General features: G+C 35.6%; 2 protein-coding genes across 3 annotated transcripts in view; both read left to right on the forward strand.

Annotated features, from left to right (window-relative positions):
* LOC149417530 (uncharacterized) overlaps positions 1-14,358 on the forward strand; it is a 159,589-nt gene extending 145,231 nt beyond the window's left edge. Inside the window, exons 3-4 of the mRNA XM_089640382.1 lie at positions 6,956-7,084; positions 9,628-14,358. Coding sequence (XP_089496508.1) covers positions 6,978-7,084; positions 9,628-14,287 — 4,767 coding nt within the window. The 5' untranslated portion in view covers positions 6,956-6,977 and the 3' untranslated portion in view covers positions 14,288-14,358. The remainder of the gene's footprint in view (positions 1-6,955; positions 7,085-9,627) is intronic.
* A 131-nt stretch (positions 14,359-14,489) lies between these two features.
* Positions 14,490-17,678, forward strand: LOC149417531 (uncharacterized). Of its 2 annotated transcripts, none has more exons than XM_089640383.1 (5): positions 14,490-15,148; positions 15,333-15,671; positions 15,758-15,855; positions 16,107-16,165; positions 16,942-17,678. In XM_089640383.1, the coding sequence occupies exons 1-5, from the start codon at positions 14,545-14,547 to the stop codon at positions 17,117-17,119; spliced, it is 1,278 nt and encodes a 425-aa protein (XP_089496509.1). In that variant the 5' UTR covers positions 14,490-14,544; the 3' UTR covers positions 17,120-17,678. The 2 variants fall into 2 exon arrangements, with proteins under 2 accessions (XP_089496509.1, XP_089496510.1); XM_089640384.1 differs by having other exon boundaries at positions 16,094-16,165; positions 16,942-17,055.
* The last annotated feature ends 2,707 nt before the right edge of the window (positions 17,679-20,385 follow it).

Raw genomic sequence — 20,385 nt, forward strand, 5'->3', positions numbered from 1 at the left:
ACCTTTAAACTTTCTGTAAAAGCAACTGAGGGACCGAAATACCTGGTGGAAGAACTATGGCCGGAAGGAATTGTATTCCGTAAATATATAGAATCGCGTGCATCAACCAAAGATCAAAATGACAACCGATAAATTAAGAATTATTTCGATTAATTGCAGATCGGTCCGTAGCTCCGAAAAATTTATTCACGATCTCTGCGAATCATATGACATTATACTACTCCAAGAAACATGGCTACTCCCAACCGAGATTGAATTTTTGTCAAATATTCACCCGCACTTCAATAGCTTGGGCACCTCTGCCGTCAATATAGCTAACGGTCCCCTGCTAGGTAGACCGTACGGCGGAGTTGGAATAATTTACAAGCAAAATTTAAGGGTTACCACAATCCCGATGGACAATTGTCGTATGGCCGGAATCGAGGTGAGTCTGAATACTGAAAATTTAACCATCTTCACAATCTATATACCGACTTGCTTAACTGACAACTTTGAGGAGTTTACCAACTGCCTGGCCTCCTTACAAACGATCATTGACGACAAAGATTATATCAATTCAATTATTATCGGAGACTTCAACGCTAATCCCGACTCACTCTTTGGAATAGAGCTAAAATCTTTTTGTCAAGAATTCGAATACATTTTTGCCGACACCGAAATTTTACCTGAGAATTCTTACACATACGTCAGTGACGCGCATAGTACTACCAGGTGGTTAGACCACTGTCTAGTTACGAAAAATATTTACAAACAAATTATCGAGATGAAAATACATTACCATGTTGATTGGACTGACCACCGACCCCTCGAACTAACGTTAAATACGAATGGAATAGTAACATCGGAAGTATTTTCATCTACATTAAGGGATCCAGCATTATGGAATCCGAAAAATAGACGTGATATCGGAATTTATAACTCATGTTCGCAAACTTATCTAGCTAAAATCAAACCAAAAAATACATTTCATGAGGACGGTGGCAACCCTGAACGTGCCAAAATAAAACACCTCTACGGATGTATAGTACAAGCATTACAATATAGTGCCGCTTGTATATTTAGAAATACTACTACACCAAAATATAAGCAAGTCTGTGGGTGGAATGAATTTGTTGCAGACAAATACGAAAAATCAAGACAAGCAATGCTCACCTGGATTGATAATGGGAGACCGCACAATGGTCCCATAGCGGAGGATAGAAGGACAAAGCGTGCCGCTTTCAAAACAGCTCTAAAACAATGCCAAAGGAATTCGACACAACTCCAGATGGATAAAATAGCAGCGGACTTAGACAATCGGGACTTCAAATCATTTTGGAATAAATCTAATAAAATGTTGAACATGCGTTCCAAAGTCTCTTGCAACATAAACGGAGAAACGAATCCTGAAGTAATCGCCAATATTTTCAAAAAACATTTCGCGACTACCACGCCGACCATCTCCTCAAACGAAACGCATTTGAATGCCTATGATGACATTGACCCTATAGTCACTGCAAACATGGTGAAAACCGCCATTAAAAACATGAATTCCGGAACTTCAGCAGGACATGACGGCTTAAGTACCGAACACGTCAAACATGCAGGGGTAGCGATTCTGAAACTACTGGCAACATTGTTCACCGATATCATAAAGAGTGGTTATCTACCCAAAGACATGACAAAGACAATCATAATACCGATAGTAAAATCTAAACTGACAGACATAACTTTACAGGAAAATTACAGACCGATATCCATCGCCACCGCCACCGCCAGAATATTTGAACGAGTTCTCTTAGATCAAGTCGGACTCCAATTGAAAACGAAAGACAATCAGATGGGTTTTAAAACAGGATGCTCCACGGACTCAGCCATATTCTGCGTAAAACGGACATTGGAATACTACAGGAAGAGAAAAACAACAACTTACGCATGCTTTCTGGACCTTAGTAAGGCCTTCGACAGAGTCTACCATCCATTATTGTGGACCAAACTAAAAGAAAGAGGTCTACCATGGAAAGTAGTACGAATTCTCGACACATGGCACCGTCAACAAGAAAACTTCGTTAAATGGAAAGATGGTTTCTCAGAACCCTTTTTCTTAAAGAGTGGGGTCAGACAAGGAGGTTGTTTGTCCCCAGTACTGTTCAACATATATATGGATGAATTAACTCACAGGTTAAATAACGCTGGGGTAGGCTGCCATATTGGAGGAGAATGCATCAACAACGTGAGCTACGCAGACGATATGGTGCTGATGGCACCGTCAATAAGGGGACTAAGAATTCTCTTGAAGATCTGCGAAGAATACGCACTCGAAACAAACATGTTATATAACGCGAAAAAAACAGCACTGCTGGTCGTCAAATACAGAGAAGGACCAAAAAAGATTCCCCCAGCGTTTTTAAATGGAGAACCTCTCATAATAGTAGAAACAACGAAATATTTAGGGCATATCATCACCAACAACTTAACGGATGACGACGACATCGATAGGCAGAGGCGAGCACTGAGCATAAAAAGTAACATGCTCAGTCGAAGATTTCGACTCTGCAGCCCGCAGGTGAAAAGGACGCTATTCTCAGCTTTCTGCACTACCTTGTATACTTGCGAGCTGTGGGCCAATTTCAAAAAGCGAACCATGGAAAGGCTTCGGATTCAATACAATAATGCCTACCGCATAATGTTCGGACTTCCAAGGCACTGCAGTGCCTCCTCGATGTTCATGGAGGGAAGAGTTCCCGGCTTTGCTGCCCTAATGAGATCCAGGGTAGCCGGAACGAGGGGAAGGATCAATAACTCCAGAAACATCCTCATCATCGAATCCCGCCAGACCTCAGGATCGAGCATCGAAAAACATTGGAGAAAAATATTGGCCCCCATAATTATCGCTCCGATGATAAGCTTACAAGATATTTAAATGTTTTATGTTAACACTCTCCATTCTATATAGTTCCTTTTACTTTTTCTTATATTTTATTTGCTCTATCAAACTTACATTTTAAATTATTTGTACTTAATTGTATCTCTGTATATAACATTGTAGTTATATTTTATGGATTGTGTGGGATTGCACTAACCTCCCCACATTCTGGAATAAACAATTATTTATTTATTTATTTATTTATTAAAATGATTCGTCAACAAAAAAAAGATTTTTTTTAAACTTTAGGATTTTTAAAAAAACAATCGCACCTTGCGCCACAATATGAAGTATGTCAAAAAAATACAAATAAATAGTAGTATTATCTGTGTGTAAAAATAGAACGGCCAACCTTATGATTCCAGAGATAGCCTCATTTTTAATGTCAGCGCCATACAATTTTTTCTTAAAAAAATTATAACTCCTTCGTTTGTACACGCAATTGCTTCGTACGACATTTTATAGCATAGTAATGATCAGCAGAATCCATTTCTAGCCAAAAAAAATACCCTTGAAAATTCAAGTCTCTATGTCTATGAAAGGCGATTTTCAGCCCACTGTGCGCCGCTTTACCAGGTTATACCCAGTAACCCGAAAACTGTTCGTTACCCAGCTACTTTCACTTTCATTTGATGTAAGTAGGTCGCGGATTCGGGTGCTGACAAAAAATAACCTATTTGCTCTTTGGTGGGTAGTGAGCGGGCTTCATAATTTGATGAGCGGGTCATTCACGATCAACCCAAGACTAGTTCATATTAATCACTTAGTTAGATAGTTAGCTAGTTATATTATAAAATACGATATTAAAAAAGGTAACATAATAAACGTTTTAAGAGAACTTCAGAAATAGACTGTGTATAGTCCTGTCACCCGTGAACGGATATTTGTGCACTGCAGCCCAGCAGCGGAAAACTCTCTTTCTGCTTCCACAAGAGTTGGTAGGACTGTCAGGACCGATATCTCCGTTCTCAAAAAGGAACATCACTTTCTTCAACATCAATTCTAATTCCGATCTTGAGATGAGGCTCTTTCCTCCCTTTCTAACAACATCAAGTTACGTTCCTATTTCACTGTCAAAGATGAACCACCGCTCATTTATATAAACAGCATGTTTTTGGTGTAAATTTAGTATTATTTCCGATATTTCAATCCCGCACATGAAAATCAGAAGATTGTGGGATAAAATTGTGGGTGTCCGGTAGGGTACGCACTGCACTAGGTAGACAGGGTGTGACCACATGCAGGTATCTACTTTGCCCACAATATGCATTGTAGCGAGCTAAGTGACATTGTTCTGCAGTCTGCAAGTTGGGGCCATTCTGTTCCTAGCTTGGCATCTTATGGAACCCTGGAGTCTGTCAAAAAATGTACAAATAAGGAATAAATAATAGTTGTAAGGGTCGATGTCTGTCCAGTAGAAAATATAGCAACAATATCCGGGGTATATCACACGAGCTGCCTGAAAGACGAAGAATTGCCAATTAGGTACATATCTAAAGTCATAGTGCTGTATGCTGATAATGTCAACATACTATTGACTTGCCTACCAATGGACAATTTCATTTGGAACATAACACGTCAACCGGTTTAATTGTTGGTCAATTTTACCGCTGGAAATCACTCAAAGGTTAATAAAAAAAAATAATTAAAAAATCATCAGATTACCCAATCTTACAACTTTTCCAAGACTCCCACCACTAAAAAAAATGGAAAAAATACGCTGCTTCAAATCCACAAATATCTGTATAAGAAGTCACACCATGCCACGGTTCTTGTTGAGAGCAATAGACAAAATACAATGGGTCGCTTATGCACTTCATTAATGCACACCAGTTTTGCACAAAACCACAATACTTACAATGGAGTGGTGTGGTTTAATCAACTGACGATAGAGATGAGGTTAGAATCGGACTATAATAAATTTAAAAATAAAATATATTTTACCACCTTAAATAATTTGGCTAATTAGAATCACGATGACATCTCATTATATTGTTTTATATATTATTATATAAAAAAAAAAACAAAAATCTCTTCACTTTATATGTTTTTATGATTTTTTTCTTATATTTACATATGTATGTTAAGTTTTAATTTTTTTTTCCTTTTCAAACGAGTGTTAAACTCTCGTAAAGGTAAACATGTTTAATTATTATTTGAAATATGTTCTTAGTGTGTAAATTTAAATAATTATACTGTATGTTATAAAATAAATAAAAAAAAACAAAAAAAAATATATACATAAAAAAATATAATAATATACGAGTATATTTCGGGCTAAAATACCTTACCTAAATCAAATTTTATAGCAAATATCTAGTACCGATGTGAGCTATTTTATTTATTTGTTTTGAAATTATAAAATATAGGTCACTATATAATTTGTCTTTTCAAGATTTTAAAGGTAACTTTGGCATTTTTTTCTGAGTTAACGGTAATTAGTGAAAAAATAATCTTTACCAAACTCTGCTAAAAAACTTAAAAAGATATTTTTTGGTTGAAAATTTTAATTTATGTATAACAATTTGTGTTCCAAAGTAAATCGGTCGTTTGTCATTAAAATTGAAGCCCATCAAATACTTTTTCAATTCTCTAATATTCCTTCATACTTACATAGTAAGTAAGGAAAAAATATTATTTTTTAATAATTTATTGTTCTTTACTCATAAAGGCTAAAGTTACTTCGAAAATTATGAAAAATCGACTTCCTTAATGGCTTATGTTTTATAATTAAAAAACACAAGTAAATTAAATGGCTCATATCCGTAATAGATATGTGCTAAATCTTTTGACTTAACCCTACAGCGTTTGGGGGTCATATATGAACAGTCGTCCATATTTAATAAAAGTATTTTTATCTCTTTTCTATTATGTGGAAATACTTTTTTTTCGTTAGAAAGAGAAATAATAATTCTTTTCAGTTTGCCTCAAATATTTACATTGGAATCCATTAATAAAATCCTAAAAATACCCAAAATGAGTAGTTAATATTTCGCGCCGATATCGTAAAAATCGTTTTATCTTTAAAAATTATTTCTTACATATTTAAAATATAAATGAGATAAAAGTGAAAGTACAGTTTTCTTACTAATTCTTCCAGCTAAAGATCTTTTTTTGGAAATTTTGTGTTCTCTCAATTTTTCTATGATTGGAGTAAAAATGTGGTTAGCGTTTTTCACGTTTGATATTAAAAATGTATTATTTGGAAACAATAAATTTCATTTTAAATGCTTACACCGAAAAGATAATTGTATTTACTTTCTAAACCAGTGTTTGTTTTTCCGGAAAATTAAAAAATAAGATGTATATAGAGCATTTGAAATACACAGAAAACATTGCAAACTGAACAAAAGTGATGATAGTTAAATGAAAAGTATTTTTTTTAAGTCCAAAATTAAGTTTTGTATAAAAAAAGCTCAATATCGTATAATGTGCGCATGTACCTACTATATTTCTTGTTATCTTTTAAGTTCAGGATTTTTTAACCCATTTGAAAAAAAAGTGTTCAGTTCAAGGGGATGTGTTTATGAAGTGGACACCTCGGCCCGTGAAATGGACAATCAAAGAATACCTTACTATTGTTTCTATTCATTCGATAACAGCAGTAAACTTCTATTAAAATAATAATAACTCAATTAAAACCATCTACCTACCTACCTAAGGGGGGAGAAACAAAAAGAGTAAAAGGAAGTTGGGAAAGTGCGTAGTTATTCATAGCTGGTCACTAAACACGGCTAATACCATTTCAAGCGACGTTTCACATCTTCCACAATGAAACAAAGTGCGGAAATCTATAATAAATGCCCTTGAGTCGTACAAATGGATATTTCGTTCACACGTAAAAAGTCTGCATGTCACTTCCAATCACGCTAATTCAGGAAACATAGGTACCTACCAACTCGTTATGCGTGTTCTTTTGGACATTTTGATGTTTCTTTGTTAATTTCGGATAGATACACCACAAAACTGTCCCCTCTCATTCCAATTCATTTGCTAAACAAACGATGGTAAGTGTAAATAATTAATCACGGTTAATGATCTCTGTTTCAGTGCTAGGGCGCCGCCCTCAGGCATGGCGGGGGCGGGGGCGGGGGCGGGGGCTGGCAGCGGGGAGCACGGAGCGGCCTCCCCCGGCCTCCTCAGAAGGAGGTACTCGGTACCAGAAACCGTCATGCGGAAGTATGTCACACTCTAAACATTTTATGTTAAGTATTACAAACATGCTTCTTTGGTTATTTTTATAGCAATATAAAATTAGTAACCCTTAGAGCAAATTAGGGAGATATTACTCACATCAAATAGCCGTAGAGTCCTTTGAGAGATATTTCTTCCAGCCTGATAAGAACTCCTAAAATTCACGCCATCTGACTTTGTATTAGGGTGATATATATTATTTAAACAGTACCTATTAGAGGAGAGATTACTATCATTTCAGTTTGCATATAAACGTTTACTATAGACTCTCCCGCAATTTTTGAAATAATTATACGAAACATGAAAATGACGAGTTTCAAATTAATATTTTTAAATAAAAAGGAAAAAGTTAAGTGATATTAACTTTTCTGATATATTTCTCTTAATTGCATGTTTTTTGAGTAAAATATTAATTACAGTTTATATGTATCAATATCCATGTTCCCAAAAAATCATGCCGACATTTCTTACCTTTTTACTTCAATAACACCAAGACACTAGCTTACCAAAATTCTCTGATTCCGAGACTTCACAATCTCGGAAACAAATATTCTGAACTAAGTGATATATTTCATTTGAAAACTAATCAGTATAAATGTTGTATATTCTATCACTTTTATTCTTCTAGACACAAATAGACATATGTACCCATATAACTTCTCCGCTTCTTCTATTTTGTTTTGTTGAATCTTTTAAATTCAATTGTATGCGTGAGGATTCATTTTTGCCATTATGTTTACATTCTTCTTTATTGTATTAATTTTTAAGTGTTTACTCTGATACAAAATGCTTGTATTTTTTTTAAAGAAAAGCCCACTAGGGCGTGTAATAAATAAATAAATAAATATAAAACACCATTAAGTGACTTTAAAACTATAACTATAACTTTAAAACTAAACTATCTCTATTGCATAATATCATTTAAGATTTTCACGGCCAAAAGTATTTTTGTTATTTGTTATTGGGGTGTTATGCCGTGTTGCGCTAACTCCTTCTTGCGTTGCGATAACACCCCAATAACAAATAACAAAAATATATCTATTGCGTTTAAAATTGTAATTATTGAATAAGACTATTTGTAATACTAAAATCTAAACGACTATTTCATTTTCTTTCAAAAACAGTATTTTATTTTGAAATGTGTTCAAAACAGCGGAATTTATCTGGAATCGAACGTAATGCAAAAAATATTTCCCGCGCAATATGATTTTTGACGGTTCACTTGAGAAATAGATTACAAAAATATCGGAGGTTACATGGTTTTTTTTTCCATTATTTCTGGCTTTCACCCTTCAAGGGTGTTTGTTCTTGGCCATCATTTAAAATTATTGAGAAATGAAATGTGAATTTAAATATTAATTTTATTTAAATAGGCAAATTTCAAAATTATAATGAAAATTGGAGTCGAGTTCAGACTTAGAAGAGATGAGATGTTGAATGGAGGGGAGGCAATTTTAGATAAGGCTTGATGGAAGAAAGGATATTTGTTTAGAGAGGGACAACCAAAAAATATGTGATCTAAAGTTCCCACTTCTAGACCACAGAATGTACAATCTGGGGAGTCAAGGACGTGAATTTTAAAAAGATGTGAAGGAACGGAACAATGTCCGATCCTCATTCGAATGAGTGAAGAAATTTATTTTTTGGAAAAATGAGGGAATTGCTGAAACCACGGTTTTGATGGAATAGTCCTTTGTATTGAGGCATAGCAGGCTCCCTTGGATTTTTTTTTAAATTTTTATTGAATAAATAGTTAATACATATCAACAAACAAGTCCTGCTAAGCCAATTGAATTGGCTTGTCAACAGGTGCTTAAAGTTTAGTTTCATATACATTTTTATAAGTTATAATTTACATCTTATATTGATTGACTAGCAATGTGCCAATACTCTGACCAATCATTGCGGGATCTATCTTTGATGATGGAAAATAATGTCAGATAGGGGAATGTGGGTTACAGGGGGTTAATGTATAATCATATTTAATCATTAACATAAATAGTAGGTATCTCAATGAAAATATGAAACAAACAAATATAGAGGTGGCGGTTGCAACTGGGACTCGAAGTCTCGGGACTGGCTCTCTACTAACTGAACTTATTGCCAGCTCATTATATTCCGTCATTTTTATCAATCTCCCACATAGATTTTATAATTAAAAATTTTTTATTCATATTATTTGCCACATTTTTTGGCTCACATTTTCTTGGTGTGATTGCAAAGTTCTACCCAAATATTTTTACAATCTAGATGGCGTATATTGAATATGTGAATGATGAAATATGACAATAAGGTTTATAAGCTTCAATAATAAAATTAAATAATTATATGCATATTAATTTGTTGCTTTCGCTGTTAGGTAAAATAAAATTTTATTAAGTTTAGATGTATTTTATTTCCCTGAAGTTTAAATTCAACTTTAAAGAGAATTAAATCCTAAGTTTCTGTGAAAGCACTACGAAACAATATGCACAGGAAAAAAGATTTTATAATCTTTCTACAAAATATTTTTCTATTTGTCATTTCAGATACAAATTAGCCCAGCAAAAGTCCGATTCGGAGGAAAGTGAAGTAGGCAGCGCCCCATCTCCGCGGGGTTGGAGTCCTGCTAGAAGGGGCGGCGCCCGAGGGTTTTTAGGGGTGGCTAGACCTTCCCCTCTCCTGCGCAGGCTGTGGGGGCGCCAAGGGGGCTCACACTCCGAGCTTCGCTACTGGGACTCCTGCTCCGCCAGCAGTGACTGCGAGGCTTGTCGAAAGCTTTCCGAAAAAAGCATTCCAACTGCCGTAAGAACCGACACCCACCCTGTATCCCCTTCCCACAAACTGTACAGAACTTCGAGATCACCCAAAAAACTGATTCCGTTCGCTAGCCAAGGATTCAGCCCCGAACGATATATTACACATCTTGAAAATGCAAGAGACATGCTCCTCAGAGAGAGCAAGAGCCAAATTACATCGCCCAGCTTACTGGCAAGCGCTTCAACACCATCTGATAGATCTTCCTTCAAAACAGCTTCACTTACAGAAGGATCTCCGAAATTCCGGCTCAGTTCATTAGCTACGTCTTCCTATCCAACAACTGATGGAACAAGTGTTTCAGACGTGACCAGCGAAATAACCCGATCGTCTACTAGTTACTCAAGTGAGGATGTTACACATTCAAGGAGCAAGTTATCCAAAGACCGCCCAGAGTCTGCTGTAGTTTCTTCGGCAAATGACCTGTATGACACGGTTTCAGAAGCTCAGAAAAAGAGAAGGAAAAGTGTCTGCATATATATGAATTCTTTTGATTCTCCAACTGTAGAAATAATATCGGCAAGCGTCACTGATTCCAGTGCTCCCCTTAGTCAAGAATCGAGTTCGAATGCGGATTTAGGGACTTCAAATGCTGAGAGATCTTATTCACAGGATCCAACATATACTGATGACAGCATTGTAAGGGAAAGCACTTCAACACAACCATCAACCACTTCATCGGAAAAAACCACATCGACAGAAACCTCAAATGTTACATCATCGACTTTCAATCGAGAAACTTCTTCGCCGAGCGACTCAGCTGTTTCAACTAAGAGTTTTATAACGACGAGCAGTAAAACTGCTGATAAAGACAACTCTCAAACATCTACAGCATCTAGTGTCGACCAAAAATATGAAGGCGATGATCAGAATTACCGAAACCAAAACATGAATAACCTGGAGTTCTCGGACACCGGTATATCAGAAACTTTAGTGAATGATAGCGACAGCAATAAGAATTATATTAATTCAATGGACGAATCCGATCATAACCTATCCAAATCAGGAAGCATATCAAATTCCGATAACATGAGCACCACTGACATAACCAGTGATTTATTAACATGCATAGAAAACCCAGCTTATAAATTATCAAAGCACGCGAATTCGAGGCATTCGAAAGTAGAGTGCTTGGAAGTTGTGGTTTCGGAAACACTAAATTCATCAGCATTTCTGAACAATGATACATTTAGTAAAAATAAACAGATATCTAACGTTCAAAAGCAAAGTGATGCAAAACTAGATAAGGTTAAAATCCCCAATAAAGACAATATGCTTAAGCCACATTGTAATATGATAGATATCGATCAATACGTTTCAAATATATTGATCGACAGTTTAAATACGATGACAGATCAGATAAATGAAATCAATTTTAATACTGATGACGAATTTAAATTAAGTATTTTAGAGAAAGAAATAAAGGTGAAACTTCAAAATGTTTGTGCAAGTCCTATCAACTTGCCAACCAACAATATTATAACCTCTTTAATAACTCACATGCCAGACAAAGATCTGCTTGAAACTACTATCATCGAAGAACAAACAAGATCCTTGTCGTACTCGACGGAATCAACATGCTTCCCGACACAAAACCAATCCGAGCTTCAGGAGAGCACCAGGTCAGCGGGCTATGAAGATGAAAACAATTCATATTATTTAGAGAACGATATGAGTAATATTGTTGAAGACAACATATTGAGATACTCGGATATGATGCAGCCGGAAGATCGACTACTAAACGTCGACTCTGATATCACTTCACTAGTGGAGACTGAGACCTCCAACAATAACGTTGACACAAATATGTACACAAATAACGCAGCTGAAAGTATAAGTAATAATGCTCAATTTTATCTCAATGACTCTCACCAAAACACAACGGATCACGAAAACAACATCAACACTAGCTTCATTGAACATGAAAAACCTTCCAAAGCTGTTCTACAAAAATTAAACAAAATGTTTGAAAATAGTTCCCAAAGTCAGCATGCCAGCATGGACTCAAATTATAATATCTGTATTGATGATTCAGCGAACAATTACTTTTGCGGGTCAGTCTACAGAGATGTTTCCCACCTCGAAATGTCAACTGATGTCGATGTATTTGTCGACAATAGTTTGAACAAAATGATGAATAGTATTGATATTGAATATAGTGCGTCAGAACTACGTTCAGATACTCAAAATCTATCACCCGAAAACCAAAACCCTGTATATGAAATTGTTGATAACTCTGCAGATATTAATAATTCCCACGACTACACCAAAACCAAAAAAACTTCACATGAAAATGCATGTGATGTGAATATGGAAAGCAATGTAATAAGCAACATTATGCCATGTTTATATCAAAAAGCACAGCAAGTTCCAATAGTGGTTCCTAGATTTTCTGCTGTCCCTTACTCGGAATCAATGGAGGTAAACACATCGTCTGAAGAAGAGGCTTCAAGTTGTGAATCAGATTGCTTGAGTATGGTCGACAGTTTGGATGACCCCAACTCCCCAAGGGTTATTGAACATGATCATAGAATGAAAAGGAAAATATCAAAGCACGACAGCAAACCTGTTCGAGGTGATATTATGTTATTGTTGCCCGAAAACAGTAACAACAAAGCTTGCAGATTACCCAAAGACAAAAGCGAAACGTTTTTCGTGCCCATTAAAGAAGATTCGATTGAATGTGAAAAAGATAACATCGTAGTAGCAGAGCACATGCCTGAAAAAATTAAAGACAAACTTTTCAAAAGGCAACAAAAACGAGAGTTACGGAAGGAACACTTCAAAAGAAAAAAGAACAGGCAAATGAAAAGAGATCTCGAAAACCAAAAACTAGCAGGCATTCAAAAATTGAGGGATGAACACGAAAAGGAATGTTTTGATATTTTATCACAAATCATCGATGAAGTAGTTGAAAAAGTTAGTAAAGGTGGATCAAATAAAATTCCCTCCAATTCAAGATCACCCGTTAAGAAACATAGTCAAGATGTGCCGAAGCTAAAAATGAACGATAAAAAACCACCGCTGAAAACAGAAAAGAAACCTGTAAAAGATGATAAAAATTTAAAAGATTTTGAATCGTTTGTAATAGATAAACAGGGAAACATTCAACTGACACATTCAAATAAAGTAAAAGACCAACGCGTTTCAAAAAAGGAAAGTGGAGATAAAAAAGTAGAAAGATCATATTACCAAAAAAATAATAGCCTTAAACAAGATTCTAATAACACATATGTTCAAAATAATTTTGAATATCAGCAACCCAGTTATAATCCAAATTTGTCCGGACCTAGAAGACTTTACCAGAAAACAGAATTCGAAGAAGGAAATAAGCATGTAGAAATATTAGAAATTGTAGAATGCATTGACAGTTCCCCCGAGCCTCAGTCTGATGATAACCGCAATTATTTGAGGGGATCAAGGAAAATTAAAAAGTCCAAAATTCCCGTCCCTGTGGCAGAAAGATCTCCATCTAAGGTTTCTAAAAATGAACTGAAATCATCTCTTTCGCGATCGCCTGTCAATGTAATCATTCCTCCGTATAATATATTAGCTGCAAAAAATGACCAAAATAATATTTACAACGATGCGAATTCAGAAATGGACCAAATAATAGCAAATATTCTGATTGATGCTTTGAATGAAGACGATAATCAAAGTCGGAAAAACCAAGCGTTATTATCTTCTCCCAAAAAACCAGCTCACCCTACGGTGAAGAAACTGGCCTCGACCGCAGACATTTCCGGAAGACGAGCCTCGATACCTCAGCAAAATCATGAAAAAATAGCCATCATTCCAAAATACAAACAAAAATTTGACGCAATTCCCGAAGAAAGAAGTAGTCTTAGTATTGAATCTTCAAATGAAGATATGACCAAATCTAATAGGCGGCCATCGTTGCCAGCTGAAGTGAAATTATTGCAACAAACTAATAAAAACCATGATTCTTTACACATGGATAACAGTGGAATGTATCAAGGAAAGGACATGAATACCATTCCCGAGATAGATGAAAATAGTCCGATAGTACAATTAAATCCCAAAGAGAGTCCATCCAGAATTACCCCACAGACTCAGATCGCTGTTGATTTAATGAAATCTGATGTACAAACACAAAGTACTCCGTATACAAGACGCGTAGATAATCATGACATGTCCACATCTCCAATGCCACAATATGTTTCCATTGCTACAAGTCCCATTCCTATTGGCAATAAACAACATGAGAGCAGCGGTTCGCACATGAAGGGGAAAAAGGCTCTCGCCACCAGAGATGGTTGGGCCGGTTTCTTCCAACCCCATTCAGGATATTCACCGGAACATGAAGGTACTGTCAACATCACCAGTTCAACGATTCCACATTGCACCATTTCTGCACATCATTCAGCTTGATAAAGAAGATGTCTCACCAGCACTCTAATAAACTATTACATAGTTTTAAAACACTGCCGTTAGATTTGATGTTTGTGTGTTTTCATTTGAATGTATTAAAAATGAAAAATAAAATATATTCCAAAATAATAACAGCTTTTTTTTAAGGTTCTCACCCAACTTCCAATACTCATTCTGATAGGGAAGCTGTTGAAAAGATGAATACAGATACACAAGTCAAAGACTCTGCTCCACACTCTCAAAGAATATTGAGGACAATGGACAGCAGAAACAATATCAGACAAATCAGCATACACCACAAGCCACCAATACCAGACAAACCCAACGTAGTTAAGATAAGAGAAATTTGTTCAGAGTTAAAATTATCTAAAAACATTGAAGAAAGTCCTCAAAACGCATCGGATGATTCCAGACAATCCGGTGAGAACATCAAAAGTGAGGGAACCACCGGATCACCAGTAATATCTGAAAAGTATTCAAAAATTACAGAAAGAATTAAGTATACAACAAATTCCAGCAAACATAAGAAAGCTCACACACCTGACACAGATAATATATATCCTGAAAAATCTACCCACGGAAAATCAAACCAGAAGAAGGTGGAGATACATTTACAAAAAAGTGGAAGCAACGAAAGTATAGAACATAAAAGAGTTCGATTACCAAGTCCTTTTATGAATCAAAGTTTCAGTAGATCGACTGATACTACAAGCAGCGGGAGCGATTCGGAAGTAGCAGTGAACTGTCCGGCTTTGGTTCCGAGGTTTTTGCCAAATAACAACCTTCGAAAAAGGAGGAATATCAATCGCAAATCCCAAAGAAAAGAGGAACCATTTAGATTACCATACCAGAATGTTGCAGGTATTTAATGTTTTTTACTATGTAGAAGTTTTGCACAGTATAACAAGATGTATTCAAGCTTTTCTAAAGAGCTCACTTGCACCAATGTAGTAGATAAAATTAGTTTTTGTGTTTTATTAACGCCATCAAAAAATTATACAAGACTCCATAAGGAATGTATTTTAAGGCTGTAATATTTTTAAAGGTGGTTGGTCTGTAACGCTGGCAGGAAGTTGCTACACAACATTACCATCTGACGTGGAGATGAAAGTCGTATTTCCCAAAAATTCTCAGCAAGGAACAAGTCAGTCTGATTCAGGTTTGGGAGAAGAACATAATAACTACAGCAAACAAAAAGCTCCGGGTGTTGTTTGCAAGAAATGCGGCTCGGGGGAAAACGTCTGCCAAAGCTGCCATACCTTGAAAAGCTGCACCTGCCTGTCTTCACTGAGAATCCAGGAAGCGATAGAAAAAGAGAATGAATCGTTTTTACCACCAGCTTTGATTCGAAAAGTCAACAAGAACGTAACAATAGCTCATGAAGGTAAGCAGCATTATCATCGTCAAAAAACATCCATCTCTTCTTAATTGATATTTGTTGGTGTTGTTTTGATTGCATTGAATTTTAAGGATCTATCGAGCAGCTGGGGAGTGCCGCCAGAAATTTTCAATATCTTCCAGATGTGAATTCTCCTCAAGCAGCTAAAAGCAAGAAATCAATGATGAAGGTGAGTTTTCAGGGAAAATTTTACATGCTTGGCATTTACGAAAAGCTATTAGTAGTTCCATGAAACTTTCTGTTAACGAATTTCGTCCAAATTTGGTTCCTCATATTTACTTTGTGTTTACAGTGGAAATATTTATAATATAATTAATATAAATATATTCCACGTCTCTTCTTATCACGCTTTGGCTAAGATGTTATTCCTCTCCATATTTTGGTATTGTTGAAATTAAATTATGCAGAGGAGTGTTTCAGATGGCTCGCCGATTCTCCCTGCACTGCTGGCTTCCCGAAGATAAGCTTCCTGGAAGACCGTGAGTCATCATGTTAAATATAATATACCTACCGAAAATGTTGTTTTGTAGTTATGACAAAAAAACCATTAACAAATGACCGTAAACAAACTACAGCGCGCATGCGCCTATTCCCCATTATATGCCAGAAAACGAATACACATCAAACAATGGCATTCAAATAATTCTCTAGTCGTTAAGTAGGTGCATATTTTAATTTTTATAATATCTGTTTGATTATTAATTATGCGGGTACTTGACACGTAGCGAAAAAAGTGGTTCCACTTAGTGTTATGAACATCCAACTCTATCCCACCACTTTAGTCGATCTACAACCCTTAGATATATTGTTTGTATCTGATAAAACAATATATTTTATCCTGTCCGAAGATTGGAACATGTTGTTTTTTTACGTTTCGTAGGGACTGTCTACTCTCTACTCTATTAAAACAGGGCCGGACATGAGCCAAATGGCGCTTGGCGCGATATAATTTTTGGCGCCCCTTATCAAAATCAGTTAACGCCTAGGTAGATGATCACTGTAATAAATCGAATTGTAGTTTTGTGTAGCGCCGTTTTTGTGAAAAATAATCTTAATAACGATGTGTTAGAACTGTCAGGTGTTAGGTATTATCAGCGCCTTGGCACCTGTCAATTCGGCGCCCGGAGCGGACTACTCCAATTACGCCCGCATAGGGCCGGCCCTGATTAAATAGATACAAATTTTGTAAAAAGAGCTCATTGTGTAAAAGCCACATTGCATTAGGGCGCATTTCATAAATCAATTATTCTTTCAGGAAACTCTCGAGAGTGGAGATGAGCCAGCAATCCCTTGGAAATGAAAACGAGGAGGAGCTGTCAGTGTTCGGAAGCGCCATTCGTCCGGAGGAAAAGCCCAGGGTGCCTACCATGAGTGAGAGAGACCTCACCAGGATGCACACCTCTCACTTCTACTCAAGGAATAGACGCTTATAGATGTCTACCATGAGGAATAAGATTATTCATCGACATAATGAATGATGAAATTCAATACGACGATAAATTAATACTGTTGTAAACATAGATAATAGAAATAGAGGGAGATATGGCATGGAAGGGTGACGAATGACGCCGAGCTACGACCAAATTGTACGGAATGTCAAAGCGGTGGAGCCAATGAAAGTTATGCGTTTGGTGTGTAAGTGGAAAGTGGGCGGGACACCGCCGCTGTACGGACCTACGATTTGGTATAGTATTGGTGAACGATATTAACGATAATACTAATATTGGTTCATGTTCCATTTCTATTTTCTATGAATATAATGATCAATGATGAACAAGCCAATACTACAACAAATGAACAAAGGCCTAAATAATTTTGTTTTGTCTGCTCTACTTTACCTGGCTGTAGTCAGTATTTTCTAGATGCGAGAACTAGTTTTCTCTTCATGTCGTAGAGCGCACTTGCTGCTTGAATTATTATCGGTTGCGTTGTGCCAATACCATCACCCCGGAAATGATTCACCCAAAAGTTTCTAGAATATATTACCTTGGGTTCACCTCTCCTTTGATTCGGAGAAGTCAGTAGAGCAGGCAGGCATTAGAAAACTTTTTAAAACTTGTATTGTCAAATAATGGGAATACCAACATCAAATTTTTAAACTAAATAATTAGGTACATACTTCAAATAAAATATAATGAGAAATATGTTAATAGTTAATTGTTCTTAGAAATACGTAATAATAATAGTCTTTTCTAAGGCCAAAATCTCCAGTCATCATATTATTCTCAGTTATAAACGGTTAAATTTGTTTTTTCAAAGCAGAAAATTATTAAACAATGAAATTTGCACATATTTATTTGTCTGAAATTTTTAGAAATCTAAAACTAATTTTCAGCTCGTCATTTCATTTCCATCATGAGTTATGGAGCTTTAAAATATTCATTAAGTGAAAAAAATGACAGAATCCATATTTTTTAATATATATCTCGGGCAGAGCCGGGTAATAAAGCTAGTAAATTATTGTAGAAAGGAATAAATATTATATGACTAAATTTTAATAGTTCCAAGCCTTACTAGACAAGGAGAACACAAACTGTTTTATGTATTACATCAGGAAAAGAAATTAAACTTTCGATATTGTATAAATATCGGGACCCCACCAGGACACTTATAAGAATCTTTTGTACTTTGCCCTCTGAACTACGACCGGTGGACGGAATTTATAACAATTCACTTATAAATTTTAATAAAAGGAGAATTATTATTAAACATATTTCGGCTTTAATTGCGAAGGTTGTGGGTGGGATTTGATTAAAATTAGTCAGGTTCAATGAACTTTTCATTTTTACAATTGGAGCCGTTAAGAGTGAGGTAGGCGACACATTTGACTTGACACTTGACGGCCGGCATAGTCTAGTGGTAACGCATTGGACTGCCATTCCGAAGGTCGCGGGTTCGAACCCGGCGTGCGCAAATAAATTTTATTTGATTAATTTGTGTTATTTCACAATTAATTAATTAAAATAATTTATAGTATATTTGCGGCACGTTCCAGAGTGGAAGATACTACCAGTATCGCCCTGGTGTAAGACCACCATTCAGAATTGAAACGTTGCTCCAAATGGCTTTAGCCGTGTTTAGTGACTAGATCTGAATAGCCAGGTACTTCCCCATCTTCCTCTTTCCCTTCCCCACTTACCTTCAGCCTCACAACATCCCCCCAATTGGGGATGCCATAGTCTCACTGGCTCCAGACGGGAGCAGTTGGGACTCTTGTGAGGTATTCACTATAAAAAAAATAAATAAAAACATTACGCTATACGCATCAGGGCTTGGTCTATTTCAGCATATCTCTCGACATACACTACCAATGCGAATATATGGCGAGCGATACGCTGAAATGGAAGTCATGTAAATATAGCGCGCGTAAATCGTGTCAGCAGGTACATAAATTATTTTATTATTTAATAAATATTTATTTACAATGTGTATTTTTATATAGATGCGGATAAATTTCCTTTACTATTAGAAAGGCAAATTTCTTCTTTTGAAAATCATCAAAGGACCCTGAGGCAAATCACAAATCCTACAATAATTATTATCCTACATGATAATTGCATACGAACTTTTATGGAGGTACCTAACTCTAAGCGTAAAATAATAGGTACCTGCTCCTTTTTAGTTTTCTTCATTTACAGTTTAAAAAATCCGTATTACTTTTAGTTATGTAGCAATTTAGTAAGTTGTACAAAAAGTTGTCGATTAATCATTTAATCAAGTAGGTACATATTATATGTAATGTAGGAGTAACTAGTGCAGACAGTAATAAATTGATGTTTTAAAAGTTTTATGTTTTAATAAAATACTGAAAGTATAATATATGTTAACGTAAGAAATTATTATTTAGATGCCATGGAAAAAAATATCGGTACAAAGTACAATGTTAAATATTTATAATAAACTACTATAAATATTGATGTAAATAAAAATAAAACACTTTTCCTCTAAACTTATTTTTAATTCCCCTATTCCTGACCATATAAAATAATTTTAAATATTTGCTATCGCACCTTAAAAACATAACCTGTAAAAATATAACAGTCGTAACATGTATTTACAATCAGGTAATTAGGTACCTAAATAATTAATGAAAATGGTGAAATAATTTTCAAAAGTGGAAGGGTAACAAAAAACAATAATAATGTACCCACCGAGCAAGAGTTCTTACCTATTGTCTATTATGAAAATATAGCATGTTTTGGAGCGAGACAAGAAAAAAAATATTATGAAGGTAGGGAAGTACGAAGTACACCAAAACATCCTAGATCACAAGGCCGGGGCACTCATTCAAAGCAGCCTCCTAACTTGTATGGGATTTTACAAAAAATTTCGTTTTAATTTTTTATTTTTATTTATTAGTAGTAAAAACAAAAACGTTCCATTTTTTCCTCTTCCTTGGACCTTTGTCCTTTATCTCGCTTTGTTGGGAGTAATTTTTAGCTAAAACAATATTTAGTATTACAGAAAAACTGGCGCAGGACGCTCACAATAACCTGATACTTGTGAGATATGTCACACTTCAAACTTCCTCAGACTTCGATTTGAAAGGTCACAATAATTAGAAAAATAGTAACAAACGTAGGTATATATTAAATTATAGGTACACGAGTAGAGTAGAGGGAACATTTAAGAACGCAAAAATCCCTCATAATTGTGAGAGGCCTTATAGCGCTTCAAATAAATGTGTGAAATTAATAAA

This window comes from Hesperophylax consimilis, chromosome 15 (genome assembly GCF_061612785.1).
Source record: "Hesperophylax consimilis isolate HC1 chromosome 15, BYU_Hcon_1.0, whole genome shotgun sequence".
In the NCBI taxonomy this organism is placed as follows: Eukaryota; Metazoa; Arthropoda; class Insecta; order Trichoptera; family Limnephilidae; genus Hesperophylax; species Hesperophylax consimilis.

What these genes read in the sequence shown, in the direction of transcription:
- LOC149417531 (XM_089640383.1), top strand. Translation starts at nt 14,545, where the DNA reads ATGGACAGCAGAAACAATATCAGACAAATCAGCATACACCACAAGCCA. An exon ending in CGTAACAATAGCTCATGAAG is followed by an intron (nt 15,672 to 15,757) that starts GTAAGCAGCATT and finishes TTGAATTTTAAG; the next exon opens with GATCTATCGAGCAGCTGGGG. An exon ending in GCAAGAAATCAATGATGAAG is followed by an intron (nt 15,856 to 16,106) that starts GTGAGTTTTCAG and finishes GGAGTGTTTCAG; the next exon opens with ATGGCTCGCCGATTCTCCCT.